This window comes from Alosa alosa, chromosome 12 (genome assembly GCF_017589495.1).
Source record: "Alosa alosa isolate M-15738 ecotype Scorff River chromosome 12, AALO_Geno_1.1, whole genome shotgun sequence".
NCBI classification, from domain to species: Eukaryota; Metazoa; Chordata; class Actinopteri; order Clupeiformes; family Clupeidae; genus Alosa; species Alosa alosa.
The window spans coordinates 25,292,476-25,306,836 of NC_063200.1; the positions used below are offsets into that span (position 1 = coordinate 25,292,476).

The 14,361-nt window shown below is 45.6% G+C and overlaps 1 protein-coding gene across 4 annotated transcripts in view; it reads left to right on the forward strand.

Annotated features, from left to right (window-relative positions):
- Positions 1–13,670, forward strand: part of ssbp2b (single stranded DNA binding protein 2b) — a 46,671-nt gene extending 33,001 nt beyond the window's left edge. The window contains exons 6-17 of one of the 4 annotated variants that reach the window (XM_048258647.1): positions 6,414–6,473; positions 6,590–6,656; positions 6,756–6,823; positions 7,211–7,278; positions 7,439–7,484; positions 7,751–7,786; positions 9,186–9,240; positions 9,406–9,476; positions 10,507–10,585; positions 11,335–11,363; positions 11,545–11,666; positions 11,969–13,670. In XM_048258647.1, the coding sequence (XP_048114604.1) occupies positions 6,414–6,473; positions 6,590–6,656; positions 6,756–6,823; positions 7,211–7,278; positions 7,439–7,484; positions 7,751–7,786; positions 9,186–9,240; positions 9,406–9,476; positions 10,507–10,585; positions 11,335–11,363; positions 11,545–11,666; positions 11,969–11,984 (717 nt within the window). In that variant the 3' untranslated portion in view covers positions 11,985–13,670. The remainder of the gene's footprint in view (positions 1–6,413; positions 6,474–6,589; positions 6,657–6,755; positions 6,824–7,210; positions 7,279–7,438; positions 7,485–7,750; positions 7,787–9,185; positions 9,241–9,405; positions 9,477–10,506; positions 10,586–11,334; positions 11,364–11,544; positions 11,667–11,968) is intronic. The other 3 variants (XM_048258648.1, XM_048258650.1, XM_048258651.1) reach the window with 3 other exon arrangements.
- Positions 13,671–14,361: the final 691 nt, after the last annotated feature.

The window sequence follows — 14,361 nt, forward strand, 5'->3', positions numbered from 1 at the left end:
ACACACTTCATCTCTCTCTCTTTCTCTCTCTTTATCCACCTCATTGTGATTCATGCCGTCTCTGGCTGAACATGTGTTCACATCTCTTTTATCAGTCCGGCGTCACTGATTTCGTGTCCTCCAGGGTCACATTATCACTCGCAGTGGCGGCGCAGGAAAAAAAGACGTGACGGAGGAATCAATCGCGGCAAGGCGCGGACCTGCGGCCGGCCCGGACCAGGGAAAACGGAAGCGTGGTGCCGTGGTATTTATAGACGACCGGTCATTTGGTTAACACAACAGACCCTTTCCCATTTGGACTTTCGGGTTGCAAGGAAGTGTCCTTAGGAGGCAAATGAGCTTATGTAAAATGTCTAAAGTAAGGACACCCATCAGATGCCAGAGCTGTGTTCACCTGAGCTGTCCTCTGACACACAACACATATGGGATCATGGGAGTCTGATTTGGGGATTTGGGGGATTTTGGGGTGCTGGGAAAAGCCTGTAGTAGAAAAGCCCCTAGGGCTCTCCTGATCTCGGCTCAAATCGAAAGAAGATCCAGTCCCTCACATTAAGTAGATCAACGAACCCACCCACTCCACCTCCACCCACCATTTAAAATACAGTTACAATACACCCCATCTGAGTTCACTCGCCGTATTTTCATTCTCAAACATAACAGCTTTTTGTTAGTGCGGAGGTAGATATCCCCGATCTCCGCTCTTTGTAAAGGGCTCATTTGTCCTTGCAGTGGTGTGGCAGAACAGTGTTGCGGTGGGTCAATAGTGCCCCCACACCACACCACACCACACCACGCCACATCACACCATGCTACGCCACACCACGCCACGCCACGCCACGCCACGCCACGCCACGCCACGCCACGCCACGCCACGCCACGCCACGCCACGCTACACCACACCATGCCACATCACAACATGCCACACCACACCACACCACACCATGCCACTCCATGCCACACCACACCACACCACACCACACCACGCCACTCCATGCCACACCACACCACGCCACAACACGCAATACCACACCATCGCCGCACCACTAACCGCGCCGCTCCATGCTTACACTACACCACGCCATTAACACCACACACACTACCTTACACCACACCGCGCCACACTATACATGAGTTGAAATAGATGACGCCCGAGGTAGCCAGAGACAACACTGATGCTGCTGCTGCTGCTGCTGCTGCTGCTGCTGCTTCGAGGGAAAGTGTAAAAGCAGCAGATGCATTATTGAAGGCTTTTTTATCTCCTGGCCAGGGCATTTGCATTCTCTCTTCACCCCCACCCTCTACCGTCTTTCCTTTTTTTTCTCTCTCTCTCTCTCCCTCCACCTCTCTTCTCAGTTCTACCTCTCTCGTAGTCGCACTCTTCTTCAGTTTTTCTCCTTCGTTTCTTCTCACCTGTTTTCCACCCCCCTCCCCACCTGACTTCTCTCTCACTTTCTGATTTCTCTCTCGTCTCTCTGAGCGTCTACTTCTCTCTCCTTTCACTCACTTCATCCCTTCCTACCTTCCTCTTGTTGTCTTTTCTCCTCCTCCTCCTCTCTGTCTTTCTCTTTTCCTCCTCTCCCCCCCTTCATCAAGTCTCCTCTTACTCTCTCTCTCTCTCTCTTGCTCTTCTCTCTCTCTTTCTCTCTCTCTCTCTCTCTCTTCTCAGCATTCTTCTCTCTCTCCTCACGTCCTCCCTTTCTCTTTCACATTTGACTTCAGCATCTCCCTCTGTCTCTTCTCTCTCTCCCTCAATCTCTCCTACCTCCCCCCATCCCCAACCACCCCCAGCAGTACTCCCTCGCTCTCCCTTGCTCCCTCTCTCCTCCCAGGATGCACTGATAGATGTCTAGATCGCTTCAGGCTCACCCCGCCCATTGAGCCTGGGATCGACCTGTTCCGGCCCCTGACCTGAGTTTGGCGTGCGGCTACACCTGAAGATTATTTTCCACCCTGCAGCCGGCTATCGAGCTGACCAGCTATTTATTTATTTATCCGCATTACATGACCACAGTGACCACTCTCCTGCAGCCCATGCCTCTGAGCTGGACTCTCTCTCTTTCTCTCTTTTCTCTCTCTCTCTCTCTCTCTCTCTCTCTCTCTGTCTCCCCTTCCTCTGCCTTTCCTCTGACAACTGTTTTTGTTCTCCCCCCAGCTCTGTGTCAGGCTGTCGATATTCTGGCAGCAGACACGGCGCGAGATGTGCCGATGTGATGCGGTTATTTTTGGTCCATGGCACGCACCGCCTGAACTTATCTATACGCCATGCCGATATTTATAAAAATAGGAACTGTTTCATTTGGGGCTCTGGCGTGTTTTTTTCCCCTCCAACTCTCTCTCTCTCTCTCTCTGTCTGCCCCCCCTTTCTCTCCCTTTATTTCTTCCTCACTTCGTCAAGCTGAGGCAGGGACGCTGGTGTGTGTGTTCCAAAGACTCCATTTCAGACTCCATTTTAGTCAGTTAGTCAGTCACAGTAACTCCATGTCCTCCCCGTGTCTTGTTAACAAAGAGGCATTCACAGTAGAGTGATAAGACTCCTGGCACATATGAGGTCACAAAAATGGTCTCTATATGTGTTGAACTACACTGCCTTTCCTTAAAAAATGACCGGTCTGGCTAACAGGTTGTGTTACAAACCTTTGAGATTTTATGGTCATTGACCATGGGTATTTTTGGCCATTCCTGACTAAGGAATTAGCAAAGGCTATGTGCCCTCGTATGCCTCCTCCTTTGCAGAGCAGCTTTGTGGTGGCTTGTACCAGTCACCTTCCTGTTCCTTTGTCTGCATATGTGTTGAAGTGTTGTATTCACATGCTGTTAGTGTGTTGGTCTATCAGTCACCTTGCACTCTTGTGAGATTCCGAATAGATGGCTTGTTCACAGCACCAGTACTATTGTGAGAGGACAGACTGAACAAAATGGATTCAATTGTGGATGAACTGAAAGGAGACACTTTGTAATGACAAATACAAGGACATGGCCAACACCTGTTTTTTCTGATGTATGTTGGCTAGTGCCAATGTATGTTTGCCTTTTCACTGAATGTAGACCTTAATGTGTGACACACACACACATACACACACACACACACATACATGCATCAAGCTTGTAACTGGAGAGCCATTGTAAGTCTGCTGAAAGAGAGCAGGAAATGGTTTGTTCAACAGTGCCCCCTAGAGTTGAAATGGAGAACACTGCCAGAATGATTCATTGTGCATTGTAGTGACTGCAATCAAAATGTGTGCTGCATACAGAGCCCTGATTTTCCTGCTGTCTTTGCCACCAGAGCAGGAATATATTGGGACATGCTCTTGCATGTTGTGTTGTGGCTTTCATTTTTACTGACAAGATCTTCAGGTTAGACTGTAATATGTGTTGCTGACTAATCAAGATGTTTAATACACATGTCTTGATCACATTCTATTTTTGATTTCTTGTTGATATCTTAAGTCAATCTTGAGTCTTTGAGTCCATTTTAAATCATGCTCTTTAAATTTTTAATTTTACACCGAGTTGGTTGGGCTTCCTTCATTATGATGGTCATCAAGACGGAAGCCAGCCTGCAGTTACGGGGCCCGCTCAGAGCCCATGGAAGCTTTGTGTAGGGCATTGAGAGTTGAAGGAGTGGCTGGACCTTTAATATTTCATCAGAATTACTTCAGTGTAATCTGATAACTCCATTTATGCGGAGGGAATTGTGAGAGGCGGTCGAGTCCAGTGTCTCAGGAAAGCCTTGATGAGGCTCATTGTCATTAGTGGATAGATGCTGAAGCTAAGCGTCCACTCCAGCCTCTCCCCCCACTCCCAGAGATGCTGCCTTTCCGCTGGTTTAATGGATCCTCCAGAGGCGGCCGGGGGTCAGGCAAGTGCCCACACCCAGAACTCAAGATCCTAGTCCAGGCTTCCTCTCTCTCTCTCTCTCTCTCTCTCTCTCTCACTGCCACTGCCTCTGCTCTCTCCTGGCTTTAAGTAACTAGTGGACGACAGATGACTAGAAGTCAGAAGCTGGATGTGGTTCATCTGGTTTCCAACCCATCAAGACCAACCCATGCTCTGCATCTTTGAGTTTTCTGTATTAGATATTTGGCATAGACTTCATTTGTATTACATGTGTACCACTGTGCTGAATGGCCACAGTGACTACAAATGGGAGTCTGGAGTATGAATGTGTGAATGTGTATATAAAGTACACGTGCGACATATTGATTTGCTACTTGCAAAGAATGAACTAGCAAGAGGAAAGGAGACATAGGAAAATGAGGAAGAGTAGTGGTGGCTTAAGAGACCCCACACACACATGCACACATGCACACATACACACACACACACATGAAGCCAAGGCGCCGCCATGCATGCGTATGCGCTTGCGCCGCGCTTGCATGCCACACACACACACACCGCACATGCATGCATGCATGCACATGCACACACACACACACACACACACACACCGACATGCCACACATGCACACACACACACACACACACACACACACACACCTGCATAAACGCGCGCGCCGCACACACGCACCGCACACACACATGCACATGCCTGCATGCACATGCACACACTTACACACACACACACACACCCATGCACATGCACACACACACACACACACACACACACACACACACACACACACACACACTGCAGCGGTGTATAGCCTGAGCTCTTTACGGTGATGAATGAGTGTGCTCAGTGCATTATTTTTAGACGGCTTCGGCCCATGAATAATGCAGAGGGTTTCCATGTGGAAAGGAACGCGCGCTCTGTTTGGGTCTCAGCTTCTGGATCTTTCTCTTCTTCTCCCCCCCACCCTGCCCCGACGCACTGCTCCTGTGAGGCAGAGAGAGGAGGGGAGGAGGGAGGGAGGGAATCCTCCCTCTGTATACATACGGAACATTTGCCTTGGACCCAGTGCTGTAAGGAGACCTCCTCTCTCCTAGGCTACTACGCTCACCTCGGCGAGGTCCACTGTTCGAAGTCATTAATTATTGAGGCTGACAAATTCGGCCCTGTCACCTCGGTCCATAATTAATCAGTGGCCACTCTCCCGCCTAAATGCCCAGAGGCGCCTCAATCTCAGGTGACCCTGAGAACGTCGCCACAGTGTGAGAACGCTGAGGGGGTGGGGTGAGGGGGTTGTACCAGTGTGTGTGTGTGTGTGTGTGTGTGTGTTGTGTGAGGTGACCACTGCTGGAAATTCCTGCCTGGATTCCCATGATTGAAATGACCTTTTAAGGGCTGCTTTTAAATGGCAGTCTGATCATTATACAAAGAACAAGATGGTTTATGCTGACGAAGTGCTAGAGTATTGCACGTCGGTAAACAAAGAGAGACAAGAGAGCGGGAAGAAGACAGCGAGAACAGACGTGGGCAGACACAACGAGATGAACAACGAGAAAGTAAAAGGGAGACTGCGAGAGACTAAGAATAAAATGACGATTCATCTTCAGAGCCTTTTCCCTTTTCACCGGAATGTTGCCTTTATTTATTCAGCCATGAATGTGGACTATGGGCCAGTTTTTACCATAACAATAACGCAAATGTCAATTGACCTATGTGTATGCAGCCAGTAGGGAACACAATCTTGAATCAGTTTACACACAGTCAGATATACCGATAGCCGTCATGAAAAACTACATGGCTACCCACGCCAGGCCGGGGTACATGTTTAAAAGGATTCAGATGAGCTCAGATACCTCTTGAAAGGGACTGAGGAAGCTAATTCAGGCCTGACAGAAGTGCCAGCAACAGTCCCCCCAGCCTTGATCCCTTGAGCAGGTAGAGATATGGCTGCATGAATATCAGAACATTACTGAGGTCAGGACTGTTTGCCAAAGGAGAACAGTTTGGGTGCTTAAGCTGTCTCCGGTCAGCTAGTCAGACTTGCTTTGTCGGAGCCACACACTTAACATCCTCATCCTCTCGTAGTCGTATTTGTCACCTAAGGTCTCCTTTGCAATGTAACGCTATTCCTCATTTTGTAAGTCGGTTTGCATAAAAGTGTCTGCTAAATGAATTAATGAATGAGTTGCATGGGATTTTGACAAGAGATGCAGGTGACCAATCTGTTCTGTATGACTTTGTCCACGATGGCAGTGGAGCCTGTAGCGCTCTGGTACACTGTGCAGGCTGTTCCAGCGCTTGTTCACTGTGGAAGTGCTGCATGTAAACCAGGCTGAGAGGAGCTTTGCATTGCCTGCCTCTTTTATTAATCTTCAAGAGGCCCCTTTTAGCTCCTTTTTATGTTTCTGATCTGAGGTGCTTGATGGCTCCTTTGAGCACGTGCGGAGATCAATGAGCAGCTCTCTCTCCTAAAGATCCACCCAACACGAAGATTTCCCTCAGTCTCTCTCTCTCTCTCTCTCTCTCTCTCTCTGAATGCTTTCTGTCGTTTTTGTCTCCGCAGCCCTTCATGTCACCACGCTACCCAGGTGGTCCCAGGCCTCCACTCAGAATACCCAGTCAGGTACTGCACCTTCCCAGACTCCCACACATCTCCACTCTCTCCAGGCAATCTAGCTGCTGTTCTAAGTGCTGTTGTTTGACACACTCGGTTCTCCGTACTGCTGTTTATTTGCTCAGGCACTAGGAGGAGTCCCCGGTAACCAGGCCTTACTACCCAGCGGAATGGATCCCACGCGACAGCAAGGTCTGTCTTTTGGCAGGATCGTCTTAAACTCCGTAACATTTGAGTGTTGTTCTGAGTCATGTGTTTTATCCCCCTTCTTTTTGTGTGTGTTTTTATCAGGTCATCCAAACATGGGTGGAATGCAGAGAATGACACCGCCCAGAGGAATGGTGCCTCTCGGGCCACAGGTAGAACACTGACCTCAATCAGCGGTCATCTGAGTTACAGACAAAAAGGTCTTTTGTAATGGGAGTTCTTATGTTGGATAGACACCATGTTAGCACATGTGGGAAGTATGTGGTTTAGTGACAAACCTGGGTAGGTTAACTCAAAGTAAGTGGTAAACCTCCTACAACTAGAGCCCTATGGCATTGTTTTGTTACGATAATGAAGCCACACTTTTCTAATAGGAGGTTTACCACTTACTATGAGTTAACTTATTCAGATTTGTCACTAAACCACGTACTTAAAATACCCCCCAGGTCTCTTGATAACCTCGTAAAAGTATGTAGAAGCGACTTAAAGAGGTGGTGGTGTAACGTTTCTAGCTAGTGACCACATCTGTTTCTCTGCAGGGTTATGGTGGAGGGATGAGGCCTCCACTGAATGCCTTAGGTGGTCCAGGGATGCCAGGGATGAATATGTAAGAATTCAGCAGCTCCTCTGACATCCTCTGTCAGCATGTCTACATCTCCTTAGAAAGTCAACAGAATGAAGACTCATGTTATGTAATAATAAGAATATTACTTAGTTTATAATAGGAAGTAAAATGAATACGTTTGTCTCCATCTGTGTTTGTAAAGGGGACCTGGAGGAAGACCGTGGCCGAACCCACCCAACTCTAACTCGGTGAGTCCGCATAAGATACACCAAAACTCTGTGACAGATTATTGTCTTTTACGTATTTATTTCAGTCTCAAGGAATGCAGTCTTTACCATTCTATTTTAGTGCTCGCTACAAGACAAAGCAAAAACAAAACTCCTTATCCGCATCTTTTTGCTGACATTTTTTTTTCTCCGGGTTGTTTCTCTTCTCCCCTCTCTTTCTTTTTCCCTCTCTCTCTCTCTCTCTCTCTCTCTCTCTCTCTCTCTCCCACTGCATTGCTGGCATTTAGATCCCCTACTCCTCGGCATCTCCGGGGAGCTATGTGGTAGGTAACACATCCATCTTTATTCAGACACACACGGAGAGAGAAAGTGCTGAGAAGGCCACCAGCTCCGGGCCCCTCGGCTGCTGGCACCAACCCCCCTGCTCTGCTCACCTTGGTCCCCCCCACGCCGTAATTGCTTTCTGTCCAGTGCTTCTCGTGAGCCACATCGTTTCCCACAGCGTTTTTGGAATGCATGAACTACTTAATTTTACGGTCGGAATTTGCCGCATTGTTTACTGTTTACTAATGTGTTTGCATATACTAAACACACAACATGTGTGTGTATTTACTGATCAAACAAGCCTGACCAGATAGCTGATAGTGGTTGTCTGTTGTGTTTTGTAGTGTGTTGTCCCTAATGTTATACACACATCCCAAATTGTGCTGATACACGACATCGTTATGTACTAGTTCAGCTGTTACTGTAACGCTGCTCGTGGATGTCCGTGTCCCTGTTAACGGCTTCTCTTCTCGACATTCTATTAGGGCCACGGTGTGCTGCGTCGCCCCATGGTGTTTACGGAAAGCAGCTCCGCCACGACAGGGGCTCGGGAAGCCTGGGCCGAGTCAGCAGAGAGAGAGAGGGAAGAGAGAGGGAGAGAGAGAAAGAGAGGGAGGGAGTGGGAGAGGGAGACCTAATTAAATTTGGTAAGGCATAGGAGGGGTGGGTGGAGGAGGGGGGGGGGGTCGGTTGTTGTTCTGTGTGGAGGAGGAAGATATGCAGAGTGCTGACCACAGCGACAGACCCGAGCACCGAGGATCACTGCACACAAACTGTTATGGCGCTCCTCGTAAAAGCCAGTGATGGAAGGGAATCATAAGGTAGTGGGGCAGTAGCACAGCAAACCTCCCTGGCAGTGTCCAATGAGGACATGGATTATATGATCCATGCAGTGAACAGTTTTGTTTTTGAATGGTCTATGTGTGATAACTCTAGAAATAAGAAAGAGATTAATTATGTTCTAAGAGATTATTTATGTTTTATAAGTTCATCATTAGGCAGTTATAGTTGTTCATCCCAGGTTAATTTCAATGGAAAAATCTGTGCAATTTCTATCAGTTTTCCAAATAATAACGAGTGTAGTGAAAGTATGATTCTATTTTACAAGGGCCACATATCTCTCATCTTAGTACCACATTTGAGTGAATACTGGTTATTATGTGAAGCCTTCAGTTGATGTCATGACTACCACCCAATATGTGTTCCATAATCAGAGTGTTTTGCCTGATGCACCTGATGCCTACAGTTGTCTGATACACCCACCATGCTGGTCCAAGTGAACCAGGAGACTGTTTATTTGGGACCCTGCAGAGAGACGTTTAAAAACAGCCATGCCCACAGCTGTCGTCGTCAGGCTTTTCTTATTTGTTTGTTTGTTTACTTGTTTGTCTTTGTCAGGGTCCCCCGGGAGGCGGCGGCCCCCCAGGAACGCCCATCATGCCAAGCCCAGCAGGTAGAGCTTTATAGTCCTCCGTGCTCCTTATGGGCCAATTATAAAATATGAAAAGTCGCTGGTTAAGGATTAAATACACCTTATCACCATATTTCATCTTGTAATTGTAACTTAACATTAGACCCCTGTCTGGCTCTTTGAACAAGCAGTACACTTATTTTCCAGACTCCACCAACTCCGGCGAGAACATGTACACCATGATAAATGCAGTCCCACCAGGAGTGAGTCGGCAAAACGTAAGCATCACGCTGCGGGGTTATTTTCATGATGAATCGCACGGAGGAAAGAGGCCATAAATTACAAAACAAATAAATTAAGAGCAGCAGATAGCTCGGCGGGTATACATTACTCTAGCCCTCCACCCTAGGCCCTCATCTCTCCTTTAAATCTTGCTAATGCAGCTCTTGGCAAAGGCGGAGGGGCCAGTGCCCGCGGCCAGATTAATCCTTGAGTGCTGGGCCCAGGCTCACTGTCCTGACCCCGCACGTCGTGATTTAGCACCCGCCCCTGACTCACAGTGGGCGCTCTGTTCTGGGACTGTGATCTCGCTGACCCCTTCAGGACTCCTGTCGTCCACACGGCGTCTTTCCATTCCCTTCCCTTTTTCTCTCTCTCTCTCTCTCTCTCTCTCTCTCTCCCTCTCTCCTTCTCTCGGTCAGTTCCTGTTCATGCCAAGGCAGCTGGTGGCTGATTGAAGAGGTCTGTGGGTGAGAACTCAAAGTCACAGTCCTTGGGTCTGGAGCAATGTACAAGCTGCCATTCATTTAGCAGGGACATTAGCTCCAACTGTTATTCACTCTGTCCCTAAGCAGATCATTCATCTTGATTTGTCATGCTGGTGTTACCTGAGGTGACTGAAAAATGTCAAACAAATGTTAGTATGTATTATAATATTGACAAATACAACAATATAGATCAAAACAATTGCTGATGCTTGTGTCAAAATAGGTGCTATATATACATGTAGGCAGGAGATTACAGTATATAGTAGCTTAAGCCACATTTAGACAGAAAGAGGCTAGCAGCAATGTTGCGATGATAGAACTTTGAATTCAGTGACGTGTAGTGATGACAAGCAAAATAACAATTGGCAACACAAAACTAATTTTTTGGCAACAAGCAAGTCTGAATGGGGCTATGGGGTTCATCATTGCCTCCTTTTGTGCTGGTCTGGTGCTGTGTGTGCTTGAGTGTGCATTCGATGCGAAGTTTGCGAACCTGCCTTTGTGTTCATCCACACATCTGCATGTCTGTTTGTCCCCTCAGTTCCCCATGGGCCCAGGGGGAGACGGCCCGATGGGCGGGATGGCCGGTATGGAGCCCCACCACATGAACGGATCACTAGGTGAGACCGCCAGGCACTGGCCTCCCTGATGGCACTCCACTGGTCCTCCACCCATCCTCAGAGTCCTCCAGAGATCTGGAGCAGGTTGCACCAACAGGACTTAGGACCAGTCTTAAGCTAAGACTGCCGTAACTCAACGTTGGTGCAACAGGCGTTAGATATGGGCCTAAGACCAGTCTTAAGAAAGACAAACTTAGCACTTATAACAGGCGTAGCAAAGACTAGTTGGTGCAACCCGCTCCTGACCCCTAACCCCTTACCCACTCTGTGTTTGAAATGTCTATGAGACATTGGCCCTGTGGCTGTAGTCATTCTTTTGAAAAATGGTTAGAGATCATACTGTAAACAACCTGTAGGGTCACTGTTTACTTTTTCTGTGTTGATTACATCAACATTCATGTACCCTCTAGTGGGGGTAATTGAGGAAGTAAATAGTCATTATATCTCACAAAATGTCATCATTACACACTATATAGGGTACAAAATGGTACATATATGGTGAAGAAGTCTTTGATGATGATTCTCTGTATTCAAGTTCAAAAGGGAATTATGAACTGGTCAGTTTGAGGACATAAAACCAAATTCTAAACACGGCTCAAAGTGACTAGGACACTGAAGATCAATATCACCATCGCACTGACATTTCACTCTGTTATACTGATGTTATTAGTTACAAATGTATTGGACTGTTTCAAGCTGTGGCTAGGCAGACTAACTTCAAGGAATTGCCTCTCTTGTCCACCATCCAGGTTCAGCTGATATGGACAGTATCCCCAAGGTTAGTTTTTTCATGGTTCCCCTGTTGTTTCAAAGCATTACATTTTTTTGCAACTGCAAAAACTACCATCTATGTCCCATCTATGTAAACTCCCCTAAAATGTCATTCACACAATGTAAATGAACAATGTGTGTATCTAAAGACATGATTGTGACCACTGTGCATGTTCTGCCTTGACCAGAATTCCCCCGGCAACCTCAGCATGAGTAACCAGCCCGGCACCCCACGAGATGATGGAGAGATGGGAGGCAGCTTCCTCAACCCCTTTCAGAACGAGAGCGTACGTGCCCTCCTACTCCTGCAGTTCAGTGTGGTGATAGTGTTCTACAACAACACCTTCTAAACTGTGATCCCATTATGTAGCATACTGAATATGTTAGTGGATGGGTTGTCCCACAGTGTCATTGCCATCCTTACTGTGGTTGTGTTTAGATTTTTTTAACTAATGAACAGGAGGAGATGTTTTTGCTGATATGTAATATTAATACCAAATTCAGACCAATTAAGACATCTTTTAAAGTAATACATGACATTTGTGTTTTGATGTTAAGGTTTTGTTTATTGTTTGCGTGTAATTTGTGCATTTGTTTTTTCTGCCATTATAGTACTCTCCAAATATGACCATGAGCGTGTGAGCATCGTTTTTTGAGATCCTGAGGAGTCAGCAAGGAGACAAGGGAATTAACTAGTGCAGACGCGCTGTAGCCAGCCTTCTTTTACACTCGTAAGGAAGTGGGTCCAAGCCTCTCCTCCCCATCCTCCCCTCCCTTCCCTACATCGCTCTCTTTTGTAATGTTGTTTCACTTCTTCAGCTACAGAGGACTAAGAGCTGAACTCTAACCAATCACACAGAGGGAAGACTACAACAAGTTAACATTGTTAATATTTGTATCTTTTGTGTATATATGTGGGTGTACAATCAGAAGCTACATGTGCATGTGTATACAAATGGAAGTATATTACTTGATCCGTGTATTGACGGACAAGCAGACAAACGAAAACTGTATATATTGAGTTTGAACTTCAGTGGTGTCTTTTTTTTCCTTATCATTTTCAACTAAATCCAATCATAACATTTCTTATTACTCAATGATGTCTCTCCCTGATGTTTTTGTATATATAAAAAATGTGTGAAGTACAAAGGAAGGGCACAAAAATAATTGTCTGGGTCCCAAAACAACTAATAGTACACATGATCATCAGAGTAAGGGCTGATTCCTGTCTAATAAACAAGCTAAAACAGCACTGCATTGATATAACCTAAGTGACACTGTCATGTCGATAATCATAGAGATGGTGTTGGTCATATAATAATTATTGATAAAAACAGATCATGAAACAAATAGTTTTTCTAAAACAAACAACCCCTTGTTTTCATACTAAACGCTTCACCAGCCATCCCCCTGTTGTTGTGGCAAAGGATTGTGCTGAGTCATGGTTCACTCTACGGAGTTCTAGTGATGATGCCCTTGCTTGCCTGGTCTGTTCCTGTTACCTAACCAGAAAGATGATTCAGCAGCATGTAGACAGATAACTGTAGCACTATGTATGTCTGCCACAAAATTAGTCAGGCCTCTTGCCAGAATATTGTGAAACATTTCAAATAATTTCATACAAGGGCAAACATGGCTGAAGGGTTTACAGGCGAGAGTAACAGGTGACACATAAGAGAATGTTTGGAGATGTTGATGAGCTTGTTTTTCATGGGCCCACGTGAAACGATAAAATGCTCCTCTCTACATCTCTTTCTCTTTTTTTTTTCCTAATTTATAGTTGTGTTACCCGGAAATACTGTGATTTCCTTTCAATGCGATTTTTTTATCTGGGTCTTGTTTAAGTTGAACCATAATAATGATCATGATTACCATTGTTGCTATTATTATGATATATTTACTAAACCTTTTTACACAGCAAAGTGTAATTTTATAGCCTGGGAATTCAACTTATCTGTGTTTCTGTGAATTATTTAAAGATTATACTGTACAAATGATGCAATGTTTTTAGTGTTATTTGTAATAACATCTGCCTTTGGTCATGTTACTTCTATTGCCACACAACTAGTGTGTAACGTGTGTCATTTTGGTTTTGTTTTGTTTATTTTTCTCCCCAAAATGTTGCCTGACAATTTTGAAAATTCTTCGTAGATGTAATTCATGTTTCCTTTTTCATTTGAATAATTGAATTGTTTAATGGTTCAGCTTAATTTGTGAAGTGTTTATTTTCTACCTTGTGTTGACTTTTGTAAATACACTGGGAAGTTTTGAATACACTGTACTGATATAAAGCTTCTCATCCCTGTTTAACAGAGTCGATTGTCACTGTGTCTCTGTGTGTACAGATTTCTGAGTAAGTGTAATTTGAGTAGTACTATTTCTTCCGTTCAGTATTGTTATAACTACATAAAAAGCACAATTATGTATTACATCAATGGTCTACTTGGGTTCCTGATGCACTTACATAACCAGTTGATGGAGGTTACCATTAAGACAGTAAAGTATTATAATTCACCTGTCTATTTGATTCTATACAGGTAGTTCCATGCACTGATTGGCTAAAGCTTGTGTAGTAGTATCAAGTGCACACTCCTAGGACACCACAGAGACTATAATTTTAAGATTTGTTGCCTCAATGAATGTTGGTATGGTAGTCAGGGCACATACTCAACCATTGTGCTGGCATTCTTTAAAACTTCATGAAATACACTCATGCACTTCACACATACAGGTGCCCCTTGTATATCCTTCCATCCACTGTTCATCACAGACACAGGGTGCCTCACTAATGCATCGCCTTTCAATGGGGGCTCTCATACAGGGGTCAACCTGACCTAAGAGTCCCTCATACAGCTCTTACTTTGAGCACACTTCCTTTAGCATCAGAGCAAGCCCTTTCACTTCTGGTATTATGTAGCAACGTTGGTTGGTAGCAACAGGAGAAAGCAGTCACCCAACCTGTCCTCAAACTCCAGTACAAAACCTGCACTCTGCATTTTATTTGT